This window comes from Pangasianodon hypophthalmus, chromosome 18 (genome assembly GCF_027358585.1).
Source record: "Pangasianodon hypophthalmus isolate fPanHyp1 chromosome 18, fPanHyp1.pri, whole genome shotgun sequence".
NCBI lineage: Eukaryota > Metazoa > Chordata > Actinopteri > Siluriformes > Pangasiidae > Pangasianodon > Pangasianodon hypophthalmus.
In genome coordinates this window covers 17,252,289-17,270,750 of record NC_069727.1, presented here as the reverse complement: position 1 = coordinate 17,270,750, position 18,462 = coordinate 17,252,289, and the positions used below count along the sequence as shown (strand labels likewise).

Here is an 18,462-nt window from a genome sequence, read left to right as displayed (position 1 = left end):
AAAAAAAAAAAAAAAAGGTTGTGAATGGAGTGAATATGTATGTGCTCAAGTATGTTCTGTGTGATAAATTTTCCTGCACTTCTGTTTTTGCAATCAGTCACAAGCCTCAAAGCCTTGACGCCATTTTCCAAAGATCTGCACAACATGTAAACGATGTACTTCCGGGTAGCGATGATATGAAGATCAGCGTGAGCTGTGGTTATCCGCCTGAACATTGTGTTACTACAACTAACTAACTAACAAACATGTAGACACCCATAAAACAGACTGAACAGATTAATTAATGAAACAGAATCGTTGTAGTGTGGTGCTCTGAGCGACATGGCAGATACAGCTGTTTCTACAATGTTTTATTTTTGATCAGGCGGAATAGCTGCCCCTCTCTAAATGACGTGTTTGTGAGGGTCCTCGCGGGTTTTAACGGTTTTCGCGCCACCACAGAACAGAGCAGCGCCGAGTAACTATCCTGCTTCGTATTAAATACTTTTGAGGAATTATTTTAGTGAATATGCTCACACGTTGTGTTCGCTATAAGTTGTAGAAAGATGTTGATATAATCGGTGTCAGCTTAATTTTACACGTTATATTGAACACTTAGACTGTCTACTTAAGTTGTTTAATCCTTGGCTAGCTACCTACCTACCTAATACTCATACTAACTAACTAACTAACTAATACTCATACTAACTAACTAACTAATACTCCTACTAAATAACCAATACTCCTACTAACTAATATTCCTATCTACCTAACTAGCTCTCCTACTAACTAACTAATTCTCCTAGCTACCTAATACTCCTGCCTAACTAACTAATACTCCTATCACCTAACTAGCTTTCCTACTATCTAATACCTCTATCTACCTAACTAATACTCCTGCCTACCCAATACTCCTACTAACTAACACTCATATCTACCTAACTAGCTCTCCTAATAACTAGCTAACTCTCCTACTATCTAACTCTTCTGATAACTTACTAATACTCATACTACCTAACTAATAATCCTATCTACCTAACTAACTCTCCTGCCTAACTAACTAATACTCCTACTAACTAAGTCGTCCACTGATTTAAAGAAGCACCGCAGTTCTTGATTTACTGGAGGAGAAGGCTGGTGTGATGACGGGTGAGTTGTGCTTGTTGTAGGTTAAACCGGTTCGAGTGAAATCGCAGTGTGTTGGTCATTAACACTTATCTTTATCCTGACGCAATGTTCGTGTTATTCGTCTGTGATCTGACTGTCATTGAACATCTTATATCCATCTAAAGCTTCTGCTGTGTCCGCTGTCATTTGTATTTCTCACTCTTTCCCCTCTGCTGTTATTGTTTACAGCTTCATCCATGTTGTATAATGTTGAAAATCCAAATCATGAATTTCCTACACAGCGGCTCAAACATGCAGGAAAGAGCAGACTGTAATTCTCGCTTTGTGATTTATGATCCCGAGCAGCCGAGGACGAAAACCTGGACATGCTGCTCTCCTTATTTGAGGAGAGTCAGGATCAGGATCCAGGGAATTCCTCTTCCAGAGAAGCAGAAGATAACCTGGATGGTCTGTTTGATGATGATGATGATGATGATGAAGATGGTGAAGGTTATGCGGAGCCGGAGGAGGACGAGGACGAGGACGAGGATGCGCCGTTGGAGAACTCGGGCACGGGAGCAGAAAGTGAGCACAGCAGATCCAGACAGGACCTGGAAGGTGAGATTAGTTAAATTCCTGGACTTTCTTCGCTACAGATTTGCGCTTGATATCGTATTTAGCTACGTACTTCACTTACAGATAGAAAAGTTAAAGACAGGGCAATGCAGGATCAAATCTGCGATACCACATTCTGCTGTTTTTCCATTGACAAGTGAAACATGCTGTAACTATACACCAATCAGCCATAACATTAAAACCACTGACAGGTGAAGTGAATAACATTGATTATCACGTTACTATGGCAACTGTCAAGGGGAGGGATATATTAGGCAGCAAATGAACAGTTGGTTCTTGAAGTTGATGTGTCAGAAGCAGGAAAAATGGGCATGCGTGAGGATCTGAGTGACTTTGACAACAGCCAAATTGTGATGGTTAGACGACTGGATCAGAGCATCTCCAAAACAGCAGGTCTTGTGGAGTGTTCCTGGTATGCAGTGGTTAGTACCTGACAAAAGTGGTCCAAGGAAGGACAACCGGTGACCCGGCGACAGGGTCATGGGCTCCCAAGGCTCACTGATGCGTGTAGGAAGCGAAGGCCCGTCTGGTCCGATCCCACAGAAGAGCTACTGTAGCACAAATTGCTGAAAAAGTTAATGCTGGCTCTGATAGAAAGGTATCAGAACACACAGTGCATCACAGCTTGCTGCGTGTGGAGCTGCGTAGCTGCAGACCGGTCAGAGTGCCCATGCTGACTCCTGTCCACTGCCGAAAGCTCCTACAGTGGGCACATGAGCATCAGAACTGGACCATGGAGCAATGGAGGAAGGTGGCCTGGTCTGATGAATCACGTTTTCTTTTACATCATGTGGAAAGTCGGGTGCGTGTGTGTCACTTACCTGGGGAAGAGATGGCACCAGGATGCACTGTGGGAAGAAGACAAGCTGACAGAGGCAGTGTGATGCTCTGGGCAATGTTCTGCTGGGAAACCTTGGATCCTGGCTTTCATGTGGATGTTACTTTGATACGTACCACCTACCTAAACATTGCTGCAGACCAAATACACCCCTTCATGGCAACGGTATTCTCTAATGGCAGTGGCGTCTTTCAGCAGGATGCTGCGCCCTGCCTCACTGCAAAAATTGTTCAGGAATGGTTTGAGGAAGATGATAAAGAGTTCATGGTGTTGACTTAGCCTTCAAATTCCCCAGATCTCAAGTCAATCAAGCATCTGTGGGACGTGCTGGACAAACAAGTCTGATCCATGGAGGCTCCACCTCACAACTTACAGGACTTAAAGGATCTGCTGCTAATGTCTTGGTGCCAGATACCACAGCACACCTTCAGAGGTCTTGTGGAGTCCATGCCTCGATGGGTCAATGCTGTTTTGGTGCTACAAGGGAGAGCTACACAATATTAGGCAGCTGGTTCTAATGTTATGGCTGATTGGTGTATATCCTCGAGGAATTTGTTTAGCCTTCTTGCTTAGGCAGTAAGCATACTGAGCACGGACATGTTGCTAAAGCTGGAAATAATGCAAATCATTGATTAGTCTAATGTTATCATCCACATAATGTAGTAGCAGTGGTAGTGACTCAGTGGTTAAGGTGTTAAGCTACTAATGAAAAACTTAAACTGCACAGTTGTATCTTGTCTTCACTGGAAGCTGCTTTGGTAAAATTAGGGCCTTTCGCACCGCGGGAACCTTTTCTTAGTACCTGAACTAATTGTGGAACTACCCACTTTTTGGTGTTTTCGCACCTCCGGAACTGGGTGTGATTTTAGTACCGACTGCCTTTTTCGAGAACCAAATTAGCTCCTACTCCGGAGCAGGGTCTAACCAGCACAACTGGTACTATCCGTGACGTAAGTAGACGTTGATTGGCCAAACGCGTACGAAAACGCCCTCACCCGCCATGATTTAACACGCCGTGTAAACATACCGTTCTTTCAGTCGATTTACGTATACATCGACATTCCATGTCCATTATTGTGAAACCCGCAAGACACAACAAAAACACCGCTCCGATCACAGCGTCCTCCATCCTCCGGTTGTTTACGTTGTTCTACTTTGTTTCTGTTGTTGAACACCGCTCACAAATGACGTCGCTGTCGACTGGCTTACGTCACTTCCTAGCGCCCACTGTCGGTGCGAATGCTACCCTTTAAACGGTACTGGGAAATAGTTCACGCAAAATCGCCCAGTACTTTAGTACTGTAAATTTAGTTCTGGAACTAAAGCGGTGCGAAAGGCCCTATTATCAGCCAAATGAGTAAAATCTTAACGTAAAATTACCTCTGGCTAAAATTACTTTGCTACTGACAGTGTGGCCCCGGAAATCTTCAACAGGAGTGTAGTGACTAAAAAAATATCTCTTTCAGGGTCAATCTTCAGGGTCAAGCTTCTTCTGGCTGCTTTAGCAGGCAATACCACAAGTGTTTAGCACAATGTAAAATTAATGTTTTATATTTGATGTATTTTATTTATTTACCTAGAGTAATGTTAACATGTTTTAACATGTAGAATATTTAGCTCAGTGTTACTTTGCATAAAAGCTGCCATCTTCATGTTAGATCGAATCGTTCAGTCGGTACGCTCACTCCATAGGGTATAAAATAACATTGCTAATATCTAGTATGCTCTGTGCCATGTTGAGATTCAGCCAAAGAAAAGACTCCTTATATTCCTTATATTTTTATTTTATTACTAATCATTCCCATCGCTAGTCGCCGCCTCACAGCCTCCAGAGAACAACCCTTAGAGTCTTGGGTGCTGGATTCAGTGGATAGCATTATTTATATTATTATTATTGTTATATATATATATATATATATATATATATATATATATATTTTTGTAGCAGCAGAAGTGTCATATGCAATATCTTGCATACATGTATGTGTTTATTGATGGTGCTGTTTTCAACACCAGCTGAGCTGAGGAACATGCAAGAGAAGATGCAAAAGCTACAGCAGCAGCTGGAGGCATCACAAAAGTGTGCGGATGTCTCCCGGTCCAAACATACAGAAGACAACACTTCCTCACAAAGGCAGACAAGCACCAAGAGTTCACCAGCAACCCAGCAGAGCAGCAGGACTCTGACTTCACCTCAGCAGAGCAGCAGGACTCTGACTTCACCTCAGCAGAGCAGCAGGACTCTGACTTCACCTCAGCAGAGCAGCAGGACTCTGACTTCACCTCAGCAGAGCAGCAGACCAATCAAAGCAAATCAGAGCAGCAAGACACCCCAGAGAGCATCTACAGTGTTTTCCTCCCCCCAGTTCTCAGCAACAGAGCTGACTGAGAAAGTGCAGAACAAGCAGAGGACTGCACACCAACCCAAAGCAGGTAGACAATTATCGTTATTATCTTTTGCCAGTTACTGACATTAATAGAAACTGAAGAGTATGCTAATACGTAAACTGAAGGTAATGCCATAACTTTTTTTTTTTTAAATTATTATCATTATTATTTTTTTTTAACAGCCTCCCCAGAAAACCGGAATGTTTTGGGTAAGAGTGTGAATGACAAGTTGTCACAGCCAATGAGAAGTAGCAGTACAGTCAACAACACAATGAAGTCACCACCAGCAAGCAAAAGTGCTGATGTGGCCCTTCCCATTGCAAGACAGGCCACACCCCGACCATCTGTCACTCAGGATGTTACGGTGGAGAAATTCTCAGGTCTCAGGCTTAGGTGTGTATTTTGTGTTTTCTAATGAAGCCATAGATTATGTGCCAATATTCAGCCTTATCATTTTCCTTTGTTAGAAGGGAAATCATTTCCCCTGGACTGACGTTGACTAAAAAGTGTCATTTAGTTAAAATTTGTTAGACTGATAGTAAAACATATACAGTCAGGTCTGGAAGTATTTGGACAATAATGAAGTTTTTGTGATTTTGCCTTTACACACCACCACAATGGATTTGAAATAAAACAATCAAGATGTGATTGAAGTGTAGACTTTCAGCTTTATTTTAAGAGGTTCCTCAAAAATATGGCATTTACCATTTAGGAATTACAGAAATTTTCATCAAAGTACCTCCATTTTCAAGGGGCTCAAAGGTGTTTGGACAATTGACTGACAAGAAGTTATTTGACCAGGTGCGGTCCATTCCCTTGTTACTTCAAGACAAATGAAGCAGATGAAAGGTCTGGAGTTGATATCAGGTTGGAGTTGGCATTTAACTAAATACTGCAGTGAAGGCCTGGCAAAGCATCTCCAGGGAGGAAACTCAGAATTTGAGTTTTGAGAACATGGGCTCCAGACTTCAGGCAGTCATTAACTGCAAAGCATTTTCATCCAAGTATTAAAATTATGGTTATATTTACAATTATGTCACTTTGTCCAAATACCTTTGAGCCCCTGAAAACTTTGCTGAAAATGGCTGTAATTCCTAAATGGTAAAAGCCATATTTTTGAGGAAACTCTTAAAATAAAGCTGAAAGTCTACACTTCGATCACGTCTTGATTGTTTTATTTCAAATCCATTGTGGTGGTGTATAAAGGCAAAAATCACAAAAACTGTCATTGTCCAAATACTTCCAGACCTAATTGAATTTGAACACCTTTATTGTCATTGCCTGTAACATACAACGAAATTTCGTATCTCTCATGGAAATGCAACTAATATCCATCTACATTCACACTCATAAAAAACATACAATATTATTATTATTATTATTATTATTATTAAAAACCAACGTTAAATTGACTTGTGCATTTCGTTGCAGTAGTATGGCAAAGTCCATCCTTCCAAAATTTTAAGGGTAGTTATGAAGAAAGAGAAACGGGGAGGAAGAATTCAGTTTGCATATGGCTGTTGGGTAAAAGCTGTTTCTGAATCTGAAGGTGCGAGTCTTTAAAGCTCTGTAGCGTCTTCCAGGTGGCAGTAGTGCAAACAAATTGTGAAAAGGGTGAGTGCTGTCCTTGATAATAGTGCAGGCTCTGCTATGACAGCGAAGCCTGTAGATGTCCTCAAGGGGGGGGTAGTGGAAGTCCGATAATCTTCTGTGAGATTTTAATAAACCCTTTGCAGTGCAGCGCTTTCAGCCATGGATAATATAATTGCTAAATGCTAGTAATGTATTTGCTGCATGATATCATTTTACCTGAACTGACATTGTGTCATATATTGCCACCCTTGTTACAGTGGTGTCATTGTCTTCATCCCTTGTTGTTCCTCTGTAGGAGACCTCGGCTGTCCTCAGTAGAAATCGAACACAAAATGGCTAACCGCAGAATGATCCGGCTTTCACAGCTGCCCGATCGACTGGCTCGGGAAAATCTAGAGGACAGTGACTGGGTCACCTTTGCCGTGCTGATAAATAAAATCACCCCACAAAGCAAGAATAATGTAAGCAGCAAACCATCAGCTTCAGCATTACATAATGACATTTACAGTGGATATAACAATGAAACAAAGATAAATCATATCAGACCATTTCCATCTTTAATGTAAAAATTACAACCTGTACAATGCCACTGAAAACCAACGTGACACATTTCAGAGAAAAAAAAAAAAAAAAAAACTTAGAATAATCTAATTTTATAATTGGGTATGTGGCTGTGTTCAAAATCAACCAATCATCAGTTGATTGAAACAGTAGTTAATACACACCTGTCTTCAGCTGAAGTGACTCTGATTAACTCCAAATAAATCTCAGCTGTTCTTGCAGAATTTTTCTGACGTCATCTTGGTTACATCCTACTGCAAGAACCATGGGCCACAAAGAGCTTACAAAGCATCCACAAGATCTCATTGTTCAAAGTAGCTCAGGTGAGGGCTACCAAACAATTTCCAAGGCATTAGATATGCCATGGAACACAGTGAAGACAGTCATCAACAAGTGGAGACAATATGGCACAACAGTGACATTGCTAAGAACAGGACGTCCCTCTATAATTGATGAGAAGACCAACCTGGTCAGGGAGGCTGTCAAGAGGCCTACAGCAACATTAAAGGAGCTGCAGCTCGTTCTGGCGAGTAATGGTTGCTCCCGTCATGTGAAAACTATCTCCTGTATTCTTCATCTATCTGGGCTATGGGTCAGGGTGGCAAGACGCAAGTCTTTTCTGACGGAAAAAAAACATCCAAACCCTCATAAAGTTTGCAAAAACGTATATATGGTCTCCCAGAACCATGTGGAAAAATGTATTATGGTCTGATGAGACCAAGATTGAACTTTTTGGCCATAATTGTAAAAGGTATGTTTGGCACAGAAACAGCACAGCACTTCAGCAAAATCCCCATGAAGCATGGTGAAGCATGGTGGTGGCAGCATCATGCTTTAGGGCTGCTTTTCTTCAGCTGGAACTGGGGCTTTAGTGAAGGTGGAGGGAATCAAGATTAGCTCCAAGTACCAGTTGCTTTTAGTGCAAAACCTTCTGGCATCTGCTTGAAAGCTGGAGATGAAGCCGACTTTCACCTTTCAGCTCGACAGTGACACAAAGCATACATCCAAATCAACAAAAGAATGGCTTCAGCAAAAAAAAAGAGGTCAATGTTTTTGAATGTCCTAACCTGATCCCAGATGTGAATCCTATAGAAAACCTATGGGGTGACCTGAAGAGGGCCGAACCCAGGAGATTCTCTTGCAATTTGACAAATCTGGAGCGTTTTTGCAAAGAAGGGTGGGAAAATATTCCCAAGTCAAGATGTGCCAAGCTGATATCTCTTTTATCCAACTCTTATCCAAACAGACTGAGTGGTGTAATAAAATCAAAGCTTGCTTCAACTAAGTATTAGCTGAAGCAAGAAATGTGAAATGTGTCAGTTTGGTTTTCAGTGGCATTGTACAGGTTGTAATTTTTACATTAAAGATGGAAATGCTCTGATATGATGTATCTTTGTTTCATTTTTCACACCATAAAAACCTGCTGTTTTGACAGGGGTGTGTAGACTTTTTATATCCATTGTATCACAGTGTCTGAAGCAGCTAAATGACCAATTTCTAGATTTAATCACTAAACAAATGTTTTAAACCATTTTTTTTTGTAGGGGAAAACCTTCAGTATCTGGAAGCTGAATGACCTTCATAACCTAGATGTGAATGTGTCGCTCTTCCTCTTTGGGACTGTTCACGCAGACTTGTGGAAGACTGACACTGGGACAGTGATTGGTATACTCAACCCCAATCAAATGAAGAACAAAGATGGCTCCAGTGAGGTGAGACAGTGTTGTCCTTACTACTGCAAATAGTAAAGATTTTATGTAATTGATGATTGATTTATTAGATTACATGAAGCTTGTGTTTTTAGTTTAGCTGATGTTTTGTGTGTTTTTAGTTTAGCTGATGAGGTACTGAGTGATTATTTTTTTTATGTGATTTAGATTTTCCTCTGCATGTTCAGCACTAGATGGAGACACCAGCTGTTAAACTGCAGAGTGAATCATTTCTATACTGGAGATTTGCATATCATGTTGATACTATTCATTTACAAATAATCTAGTGTTATCATTTTATTAATTTTAATAAAGACTGTGTGGTATTAGTGTTAATAATGGATGTGGCCATTATGGGAAAATAACATGATTCTCACAACAGAAAATGTGTGTTATGATAATTAGTAGTACTGCTAAATACGTTTTAAAATGTTTAACGTCTACAAAATAAGCTATTTAACACAGAAAAGTTGGAGAATTATTGGGTACAAAAATATATATCTTGATATCCAATCAGCTGCTTATTGTAAACAACAGTGGAGTCAGTGTTATACAAGTACAGACAATGCCCAATCTAGCTCAGGAAAGTGTTCATTCGTCTTTAGTATCTGCTTTATTCTGGCTAGGTTTGCAGCGAATATCAAGAGAAGCATAGAGTTCATAATAAGCAATATATAGTTTAAATATACAGTGGATATAACAAGTCTACACACCCCTGTTAAAATGGCAGGTTTTTGTGAAGTAAATGACACTAAGATAAATCTTCTCAGATCGTTTCTTACCTTTAATCTGCAATTGTAGAGTATACAAATAAAGTGGAGAACAATGAGAGAATTTTTTTTGGGAGAAATAAAAACTTATGCAGCAAGGTTTTGTAAGTGTGCACATCCCTAAATTAATACATTGTTGAAGCACCTTCTCATTTTATTACACCACTCAATAAAAGACTCTTTTTGGCTAAGAGTCTATCAGCGTGGTACGTCTTGTCTTGGCAATATTTTCTCACTCTTTCTTGCAGAAACATTCTAGATCCATCAAGTTGTAAGGGAATCTCCTGTGCACAGCTCGCTTCAGGTCGCCTCACCTCAGTTGGATTCATGTCTGAGCTCTGGCTAGGACATTCAAAAATATTGATCTTCTTTAGGTTAAGCCAATCCTTTGTTGATTTGGATGTATGCTTTGGGTCACTGTCGAGCTGAAAGGTGAAATTCCTTTTCATCTTCAGCTTACTAGCAGACACCTGAAGGTTTTGCACTAAAATCAGCTGGTATTTGTAGCTATTCATGATTCCCTCCACCTTGATAAAAGCCCCAGTTCTGGCTGAAGAAAAGCCCTAAAGCATGATGCTGCCACCACCACGCTTCACTGTGGGTATGGTGTTCTTTTAGTTTTGTGCCAAACATAACTTGGAATAATGGAATTGTTATACCTTTTGGAATTGGTCTCTTCAGACCATAACACATTTTGCCACATGGTTTGGGGTCATTTAGTTGAGCTTGGATGTTTTTTGTGAAGAAAGGTCTTCTGTCTAGCCGCCCTACCACACAGCCCAGACGTGTGAAGAATACGAGAGATTGTTTTCACATGCAGAGAGTAATCAGTACTTGTCAGATATTCCTGTAGCTCCTTTAATGTTGCCATAGGTCTCTTGGCAGCCTCCCTGGTAAGTTTTTGCCCTTGTTGTTTTGTATATTTTGGTGGTACGTCCTGTTTTTGGTGACGTCACTGTGGTGCTCCATGTTCTCCAGTTGTTGATGATGGCCTTCACAGTGTTCCATGGTACATTTAATGTTTTGAAAATGCTTTTATACCTCTCTCCTGATTGATATCTTTCAACAAGTGAGATACTGTACAGGCTTTGTAAGCTTTCCTACTTTTCCCTAAAATATTTCTGATTGTTTTTCACTTCATTTGTATACATTGTAATTTCACATTGAGGGTGGAAAAAGTTCTGACATGATTTATCTTAGCTTTATTTTTTTCATCACAAAAACCTACCATTTTAACAGGGGTGTGTAGACTTTTTATATCCACTATATGACATATGCTTCAAACTGGACAACATCTATAAGTAAGTTGATGTTTTCCATTACTGTGAGATGCTATCTATATCCTTTCTACAGCTTTGCCTCACAGTTGACCATCCACAGAAGGTTCTGATGTTGGGAGAAGCCATGGATTTTGGTACTTGCAAGGCCAAAAAGAAAAACGGAGATTCCTGCACACAGCTAGTCAACTTGGTGAGTCTCTAGAAACTCTTCTAGAAACTCATGTTTTCATTTCTATTGGATTTGTATTCATTTTTTTCCCTACTGTCAATAGTATGAATGCCAGTACTGCCAATACCACGTTAAAGCACAATACAAGAAAATGAGCTCAAAGAGGGCTGAGCTTCAGTCCAGTTACACAGGCACTGCCCCTCGTAAAGGAAAAGGCCGTGGAAGTTTAAGAGAACGCCTGTGCCAGAGTGACTTCCACTACGGGGGGCTGTCGTCACTTGCGTGTGCGCCGTCAATGTAAGTTAACCCTTTCTTTTATGGAAGAAAAAAAAATTTATTTGAATGGCTTTAGTTTTCTAAACTCACTGTATGAACAGTGGGTAAGTTCAACAAAACAGGCTTCATGTGAAAACTGTAATGAATGTAATGTTTCTGGTTACACGATTGCACTTTAATCATGTAGTACATAGTTATAGAAGGGAATTATTTATAATCGCACTATCCCAAGTCACCCAGATGAGGATGTGTTCCCTTCTGAGTCTTCTTCCTCATGTTGTCTCGGAGTTTTCCCTCACCACCATCACCTCTGTCTTGCTCATTAGGGATAAATTTATACATTTAAAATTTATATCCTGAATGTATTTGTTTCTGTAAAGCTGCTTTGTGGTAATGTGCATTTTTAAAAGCACTATACAAATAAAATTGAATTGAATTGAACTGTATCATGTTTTGTCTGAAGGACTGCCCCACAGCCTAAGAAACAGCCCTCAATTCAGGCAGTTTTGGCTTCCATCCCTAATAAGAATCTCGGTAAGAGTATGACTGTTAACAGTTACAGCTGTCTATTGTATCTATCTATCTATCTATCTATCTATCTATGTATCCATCTATCTATCTATCTATCCATCCATCCTATATGTATGTGTGTATGTGTGTCTGTGTGTACACATTATATGGACAAAAGTATTGGGACACACCTCTTATTGAATTCGGGTGTTTCAATCAGACCCATTGCCACAGGTGTATAAAATCAAGCACCTAGCTTTGCAGTCTGCATTTACAAACATTTGTGAAAATCATGGGTTGTTCTGAAGAGTGATACTGTGGTACTGTGGTAGGATGCCACCTTTGCAATAAGTCAGTTCATGAAATTTCATCCCTGCCAGATATTCCACGGTCAACTGTAAGTGGAAAGCGGAAACGTGTAGGAACAGCAGCAACTCGGCCACAAAGCGGAAGACCACGTGAAGTCACAGAGTGGGGTCACCGAGTGCTGAGGCACATGGTGCGTAAAAGTCGCCAAACCTCTGCTGATTCCAGAGCTGAAGAGTTCCAAACTTCCACTGGCATTAATATCACTAGAAAAACTGCAGCAGGAGCTGCATGGAATGGGTCTCCATGGCCGAGCAGCTGCATGCAAGCCTAACATCACCAAGTACAATGCCAAGCGTTGGATGGAGTGGTGTAAAGCATGCCGCCATTGGACTCTGGAGCAGTGGAAACGTGTTCTGTGGAGTGAAGAATCAGGCTTCTCTGTTTGTCAATCTTGTGGGCGAGTCTGTGTTTGGTGGATGCCAGGAGAACATTACCTGCCTGACTGCATTGAGTCAATTGTAAAGTTTGGTGGAGGAGGAATAATGGTATGGGGCTGTTTTATCAGGGGCTGGGACCCTTACTTCCAGTGAAGGGAAATGTTAATGCTTCACCATACCAAGACATTTTGGACGATGCTATGCTTCCGACTTTGTGGGAACAGTTTGGGGAAGGCCCTTTTCTATTGCAGCATGACTGTGCCCCAGTGCACAAAACAAGGTCCAAAAAGACATGGTTGGATGAGTTTGGTGTGGAAGAACTTGACTGGCCCGCACAGAACCCCGACCTCAACCCCATCGAACACCTTTGGGGTGAACTGGAATGGAGATTGTGAGCCACGCCTTCTCATCCAACATCAGTGCCTGACCTCACAAATGCGCTACTGGATGAATGGGCAACCAACTCCATATTAATGTCCATGTATTTAGAATGCGATGACATTAAAGTCCCTGTTGGTGTAATGGTCAGGTGTCCCAATAGTTCTGTCCGTATTGTGTGTGTGTGTGTGTGTGTGTGTGTGTGTGTTTGTGTGTGTGTGTGTGTGTGTGTGTGTGTGGGACTGTGATGATTGAGTATATGATGATGAGTGATTAATTGCTTGTGTATTAATTTTCATTGTCATTTCTAGCCATTAGTTCAGGTGAGGTGATGGGATGTTCTGATGACTTCAGAAGCTTAATGTCCATGCCTACACCAGGAGCACTAAATATTAAGAAACACCTAGGACAAACTAAGACAAAAGGTAATTGGCTTGGTTGGTAACACACAACATGTATATATTACAGTTAACAAATCATTCAGAATGCACAGTTAGAGGTGTGTGCCCTCCCACTGAACCTTTTTGTGTTGCAACGTGTCAGATACATCAGAGTTTCCACATACCTTGCAAAACCTGGTATTTCACCGACAGTTTCTATAATGATTTCTCTAAAAAAAACACCTACGGATTGAGAAAATGGATAACAACCTGGAAATATTGGCAAGAGCTTGTGTAAAGTTGTAATATTAAGCCACTGCAATTCAATCTTTAGGGTGTTGTCTTCTCAACTGACACTTCACAACACACACACACACACACACACACACACACACACACACACACACACACACACACACACACACACACATACATACATCTAGATCCAAACACCCAGAGTCGGTTATATAAAACTTATTTATTGCAAATTTTGTCCTGGACAAGATTCTGTATAGTTGGAACTTTAACCAGGCATTTAAAGAGTTTGAATTAATTTAGACTTAACCATACTTTTAAACATAACCAGCCCCTGGTCTCTTAGTCCTTAGATTTGTTTACTTCTACTATTTCAGGAGCACTTGTGATTAAATGATAATTAAGAGGTCAATAGGGAGTGTATTGTTAAGTATGCCAGCAGATGTTTGTCATTATGAGATTTCCACACTGTGATGTATAGAAGTCATGGAAAATGCTCTGGAAAATGATTCTGTTAAAAGAATGGGAACCCTGTGTGTGTGTGTGTGTGTGTGTGTGTGTGTGTGTGTGTGTGTGTGTGTGTGTGTATATGACTCACCCCTACTCTACCAGAGCCAAATTTGAGCGTTTTGATTTTGTGCACTAATCAGAAACAGTTCCCTGTGGTACAGATCTCTTTCCAGCACAAGCGTTATTATTATATAAATGCGTCAAGTCTTGTGAGTGGGTTAGTGTTAGTGCTCATGGCTCCCACTCCTGCTGTGTGTGTTTAACGCAGAACTTCCCGGATCGTCGGTTCAGTCCATCTCTGCGGCTGAGCTCCTCAAGCAACAGAAAACACTTCACCAGCAAAGGTTTCAGGCCAGGCAGAAGAGGGCAGAGGCAATTCAGAAGAGGTCTGTGTATGTGTGTGTGTGTGTGTGTGTCACAGAGAATGAATGATGGAGAGAATTAAATGTCTTGAATTGTTTGAACTACTTTTTCTCAGGGTTCTGCAAAACACAGGAGGTGCTGTGATTCCAGATAGACCTTCCATAAACAGGGCAGTTCTGCCTTCACAGAAAGCAGCTTCAGAGGTTCCCAAAGGCTCCTCTCCACCTAAACCTGGCCTCTCCACCTCTCCTGTACCCACCTTAGGACGAGGCTACACAGAGGGAGACGATATTCTACTGGACATGTCGCCTCCTCCATGCTCAAAAAGCATCTCGGCTGCAAAAGTATGTGTTCCCTTTATCACAGATCACGATTAAGCAGGAAGCATGATGAGAAAACCAAAATACATCATTATTGTTGCCTGTTTTTATATTCCACTTTCATTTTCATACAATAAAATAGTAGATTATAATGTTATAGTGTTTCATAGAATTTAATATAGTTTATAAATGAACTATTTTGCCATGTAAAAGATCTGGAAATGTTTTCATTTTTTCCAGCTTGACTTTTGAAACAGTGTTAATTAAGGGGTGGGGTTGGTTGTTAGGAAGGGGAAAAGCTTGTCAGTTTTGTCCTTGCAGTTGCAGTTCACTTTGGCAGCAGATGACTTTAAAATTACACACTTCTCCATTAAAGCCAGGCCCGACTCGTGTGACAAAGCAAAGCTTGAGAGATTGTTATTGACAGTGTCTAACTGGGCTTCACTGAAGGGTTGTCTGTAACAACGGCCCTGTCAGTTTGTGAGTCAGTAGCATTGACTGTTTCCCTTCTGTCTCCTCTCGCAGCTGGCTGCAGTCAAAAAGCTCCAAGCCAAAGGAGTGTCACTTGTTAAAAATGACCCTAACGCTGTGAAACGCAAGCGACCCAACAGCAATGACATCACAGCCCGAGTGGAGCTCAGCCTAGCCTCATCTGAAGGTCTGATCTCCAGCTTGACAGTGTGACGGCTCGGCCATGGTTCCAACCAAACCCTAAGCTCACACTGATCTTAATGTGCTGTCTGATTTCAGGGGAGAATAGAGCAGAGCAGGAGGCGGAAGAGCCAGCTCAGAAGAAGAGGCGTGAGCAGCTAGATTATATCCAGTCTGAGGAGTTTCAGCGCATTCTGAATGCCAAGTCTACAAATTCCTGGATAATAGGGGAGGTGGGTGTGTGCATGTGTGTGGAGTAGTTACCACCTAGTCTGTTAGTAATATGCTGTTTGATTCACAAGTTCATGGCTTGACCCAAAATAAATAAAAACAATTTTGTTGCGATCTGAGTTTATGACAAGGCTCTGTCGCTGTTTATCACAAACTACTCAGAATGGGACTCGGCCAGTTTGTTGGTCTGCAGTAACATTACAGCAGTGTATTAATCTTAATGAACAAAAGAACAGTGATTTCTGAAAGTATGGTCCATGGATATTCATTATTGAGTCCTTTAGTGTATTTGATTGGTCTCTTCAATTGTATGGGTTTAATCCAAACCTCAGTAACTCAAAAATATCAATAACAATCGTACAGCACTTAGTTCTGGTCCCCTAATTTGATTGGCGGCAATCGAAGAGTTCTTATGTTTAGTATAAGAGCACTGGTATATTTCACAGGTCGTATTGCTTCACTCGTCTTTTCACTACGTAGTATTCCAGTTCTAGCAATAGTTTGATACCCTGAAACCGTTACTACACTTACTACGGGCTGTCAGTCAGTCTGTGCGTTACCATGGCAACATGCAACGCTGTATCCGGCTGTGGCTTTTCTTTGGGAACTATTTTAGTTGACAGCAAAAATAAACTAAATATTCGGCCATATTGTGTCTGAAATGTCAGTAAATCATTATTAATTTCTTGTTTATAAAACCGTTGTATAAAAGCAATATCACACTCGTAATCGTACTTGTGGCCGATCAGTACAGCAGCACGATTGCGAGTGTGGTATTTCTTAAACAGATCTTTGGCTCATGCAATATTGCTTAAATATTGGTAACTTGGACCTTATGTGTTTTGTGTGTCTGGAAAGTTAGAAATAGAAATAGAAAACTCTTTGGTTATTATAAATAGACAAAATTTTCTTGTGCACATTTAAATAATGTTCATGGAATAAATCTGCACTGGGTATGTCTGTGGAATTTTATTTTACAGTTAAAGGGGTCCCTCGCTACAAAATTTTCGAGAACCTCTGAAACAGAATGCTGAGTGCAAAGTTGTCAGAGCATACGACAGAATACTCTTAGCGAGATGATCTTTATGCATAGCTGCATTTTCTATATTACACCACCCTCACGTGATAAGCACAGGTGAAGAGGAGGAGTGAAGAAGAAACTGTGGAAGGGCTTAAAAATAAATGTTTATAATGTGTGACAATGAGCTGAAGCTATGAGCTATGTGGATCTTGTGAAGCGTAAGTAATATATAAATATAAAGAAAAGGCTAGCTAATTACGTGTAAGTCAAAACATTTGAAGCTTTATATTTTTGGATAAAATAATATTGCATACTGTGGGTTTATTTATTTATTTACATTTAAATCTGTGTTTAGGTGGAGGAGAAGGCCATGCAGGATTACTTTGAGCCACTAGTACAGAAAGAGAAGTTGGAAGAGAAGATGAAGAGCATCAGGGAGATGAAGTGTCGAGCAGTCACTTGTAAAACTGTAAGTTATTCATTGTTCCTTTCTCTGTCCCACAATAGACACAGGGTTTGACCCTGTTAGCAGGTAACCATTAAGGATACATTCTCAATGGTCTGTTGACTTAGAAAAACAGTGATTCAAAGTCTGTGGCTCAGTGCATATTTATCTGCCTGCCTCTTGCTAATTCTTGTCAGATACGTCTGAATCATTGGTTCTGCATCATTACGCTGCTATGGCTGCTTGTCAACATGTCTGTGTACACAAAGCCAACCTAATGATGATGAAAGCCCACCAGAGTGCCACATGCTAACCACAATTCTTTCATCCACTAACATGTTAAGTATGGAAGCTATCTAGATGAGGGAGCATTGTCTGATTAAAGAAATACCCCAGCATTTTTCAACCTAATGTCTACTCGCAAAACTGTAGCATACGGCAGACAAGAATTTCTACACGATTTTCAACACAGCATGACTATATACTGTGAATGGAAAAACCGCAGCCATTCCAGTCTAACAATAAAGATCTCAGGATGAACTGGAGCAAAACAGTAAAAAGTATTTTACAGTTTCTTAAGCTTTCTTGAAGAAATTTACTTTGAATTAATATATATATATATATATATATATATATATATATATATATATATATATATATACTGTATATGGAGCTTGATGCCTATAAAGAATTAATAATAAAGCATTCTACACAGATACACTTTTTCCATGAACATACACTCACTGAACACTTTATTAGGAACACTATACTAATACTCGGTAGGGCCTCCCTTTGCTCTCAAAACAGCCTCAACTCTTCATGGCATGGATTCCACAAGATGTTGGAAACAGTCCTTTGAGATTCTGGTCCATGTTGAGATGATTGTATCAGGCAATTCATGCAGATTTTTCAGGTGCACTTTCATGCCGCGAGTCTCCCGTTCTACTAAATCCCAAAGGTGTTGGGCTCATTGTCATGTTCATGAAACCAGTTTGAGACGACTTTTGCTTTGTGCTGGAATTAACCATTAGAAGATGGTAAATTGTGGCCAGGAAGAGATGCACACGTTCAGCAACAATACTCAGAATACCTGTGGCATTCAGGTGATGATTGATTGGCATTAACGGCCCAAAGCGTGCCAAGGAAACATTCCCCACACCACTACACCACCTCCACCATCCTGGACTGTTGACACAAGGCAGGTTGGGTCCATGGATTCATGCTGTTGATGCCAAATTCTGACCCCACCATCTGTGTCCCTTAGCAAAAATCGAGATTCGTCAGACCACGATACATTTTTCCAGTCTTCAGCTGTCCAGTTTTGGTGATCCTGTACACACTGCAGC

At 40.7% G+C, this 18,462-nt stretch overlaps 1 protein-coding gene across 1 annotated transcript in view; it reads left to right on the top strand.

Annotated features, from left to right (window-relative positions):
* Nucleotides 1-184: 184 nt before the first annotated feature.
* Nucleotides 185-18,462, top strand: part of mcm10 (minichromosome maintenance 10 replication initiation factor) — a 20,768-nt gene continuing 2,490 nt past the window's right edge. The window contains exons 1-15 of the mRNA XM_026923848.3: nucleotides 185-1,128; nucleotides 1,453-1,704; nucleotides 4,577-4,993; nucleotides 5,131-5,341; nucleotides 6,837-7,002; nucleotides 8,647-8,814; nucleotides 10,935-11,051; nucleotides 11,134-11,327; nucleotides 11,770-11,840; nucleotides 13,252-13,365; nucleotides 14,354-14,471; nucleotides 14,564-14,792; nucleotides 15,294-15,426; nucleotides 15,519-15,652; nucleotides 17,027-17,140. Coding sequence (XP_026779649.3) covers nucleotides 1,122-1,128; nucleotides 1,453-1,704; nucleotides 4,577-4,993; nucleotides 5,131-5,341; nucleotides 6,837-7,002; nucleotides 8,647-8,814; nucleotides 10,935-11,051; nucleotides 11,134-11,327; nucleotides 11,770-11,840; nucleotides 13,252-13,365; nucleotides 14,354-14,471; nucleotides 14,564-14,792; nucleotides 15,294-15,426; nucleotides 15,519-15,652; nucleotides 17,027-17,140 — 2,445 coding nt within the window. The 5' untranslated portion in view covers nucleotides 185-1,121. The remainder of the gene's footprint in view (nucleotides 1,129-1,452; nucleotides 1,705-4,576; nucleotides 4,994-5,130; nucleotides 5,342-6,836; nucleotides 7,003-8,646; nucleotides 8,815-10,934; nucleotides 11,052-11,133; nucleotides 11,328-11,769; nucleotides 11,841-13,251; nucleotides 13,366-14,353; nucleotides 14,472-14,563; nucleotides 14,793-15,293; nucleotides 15,427-15,518; nucleotides 15,653-17,026; nucleotides 17,141-18,462) is intronic.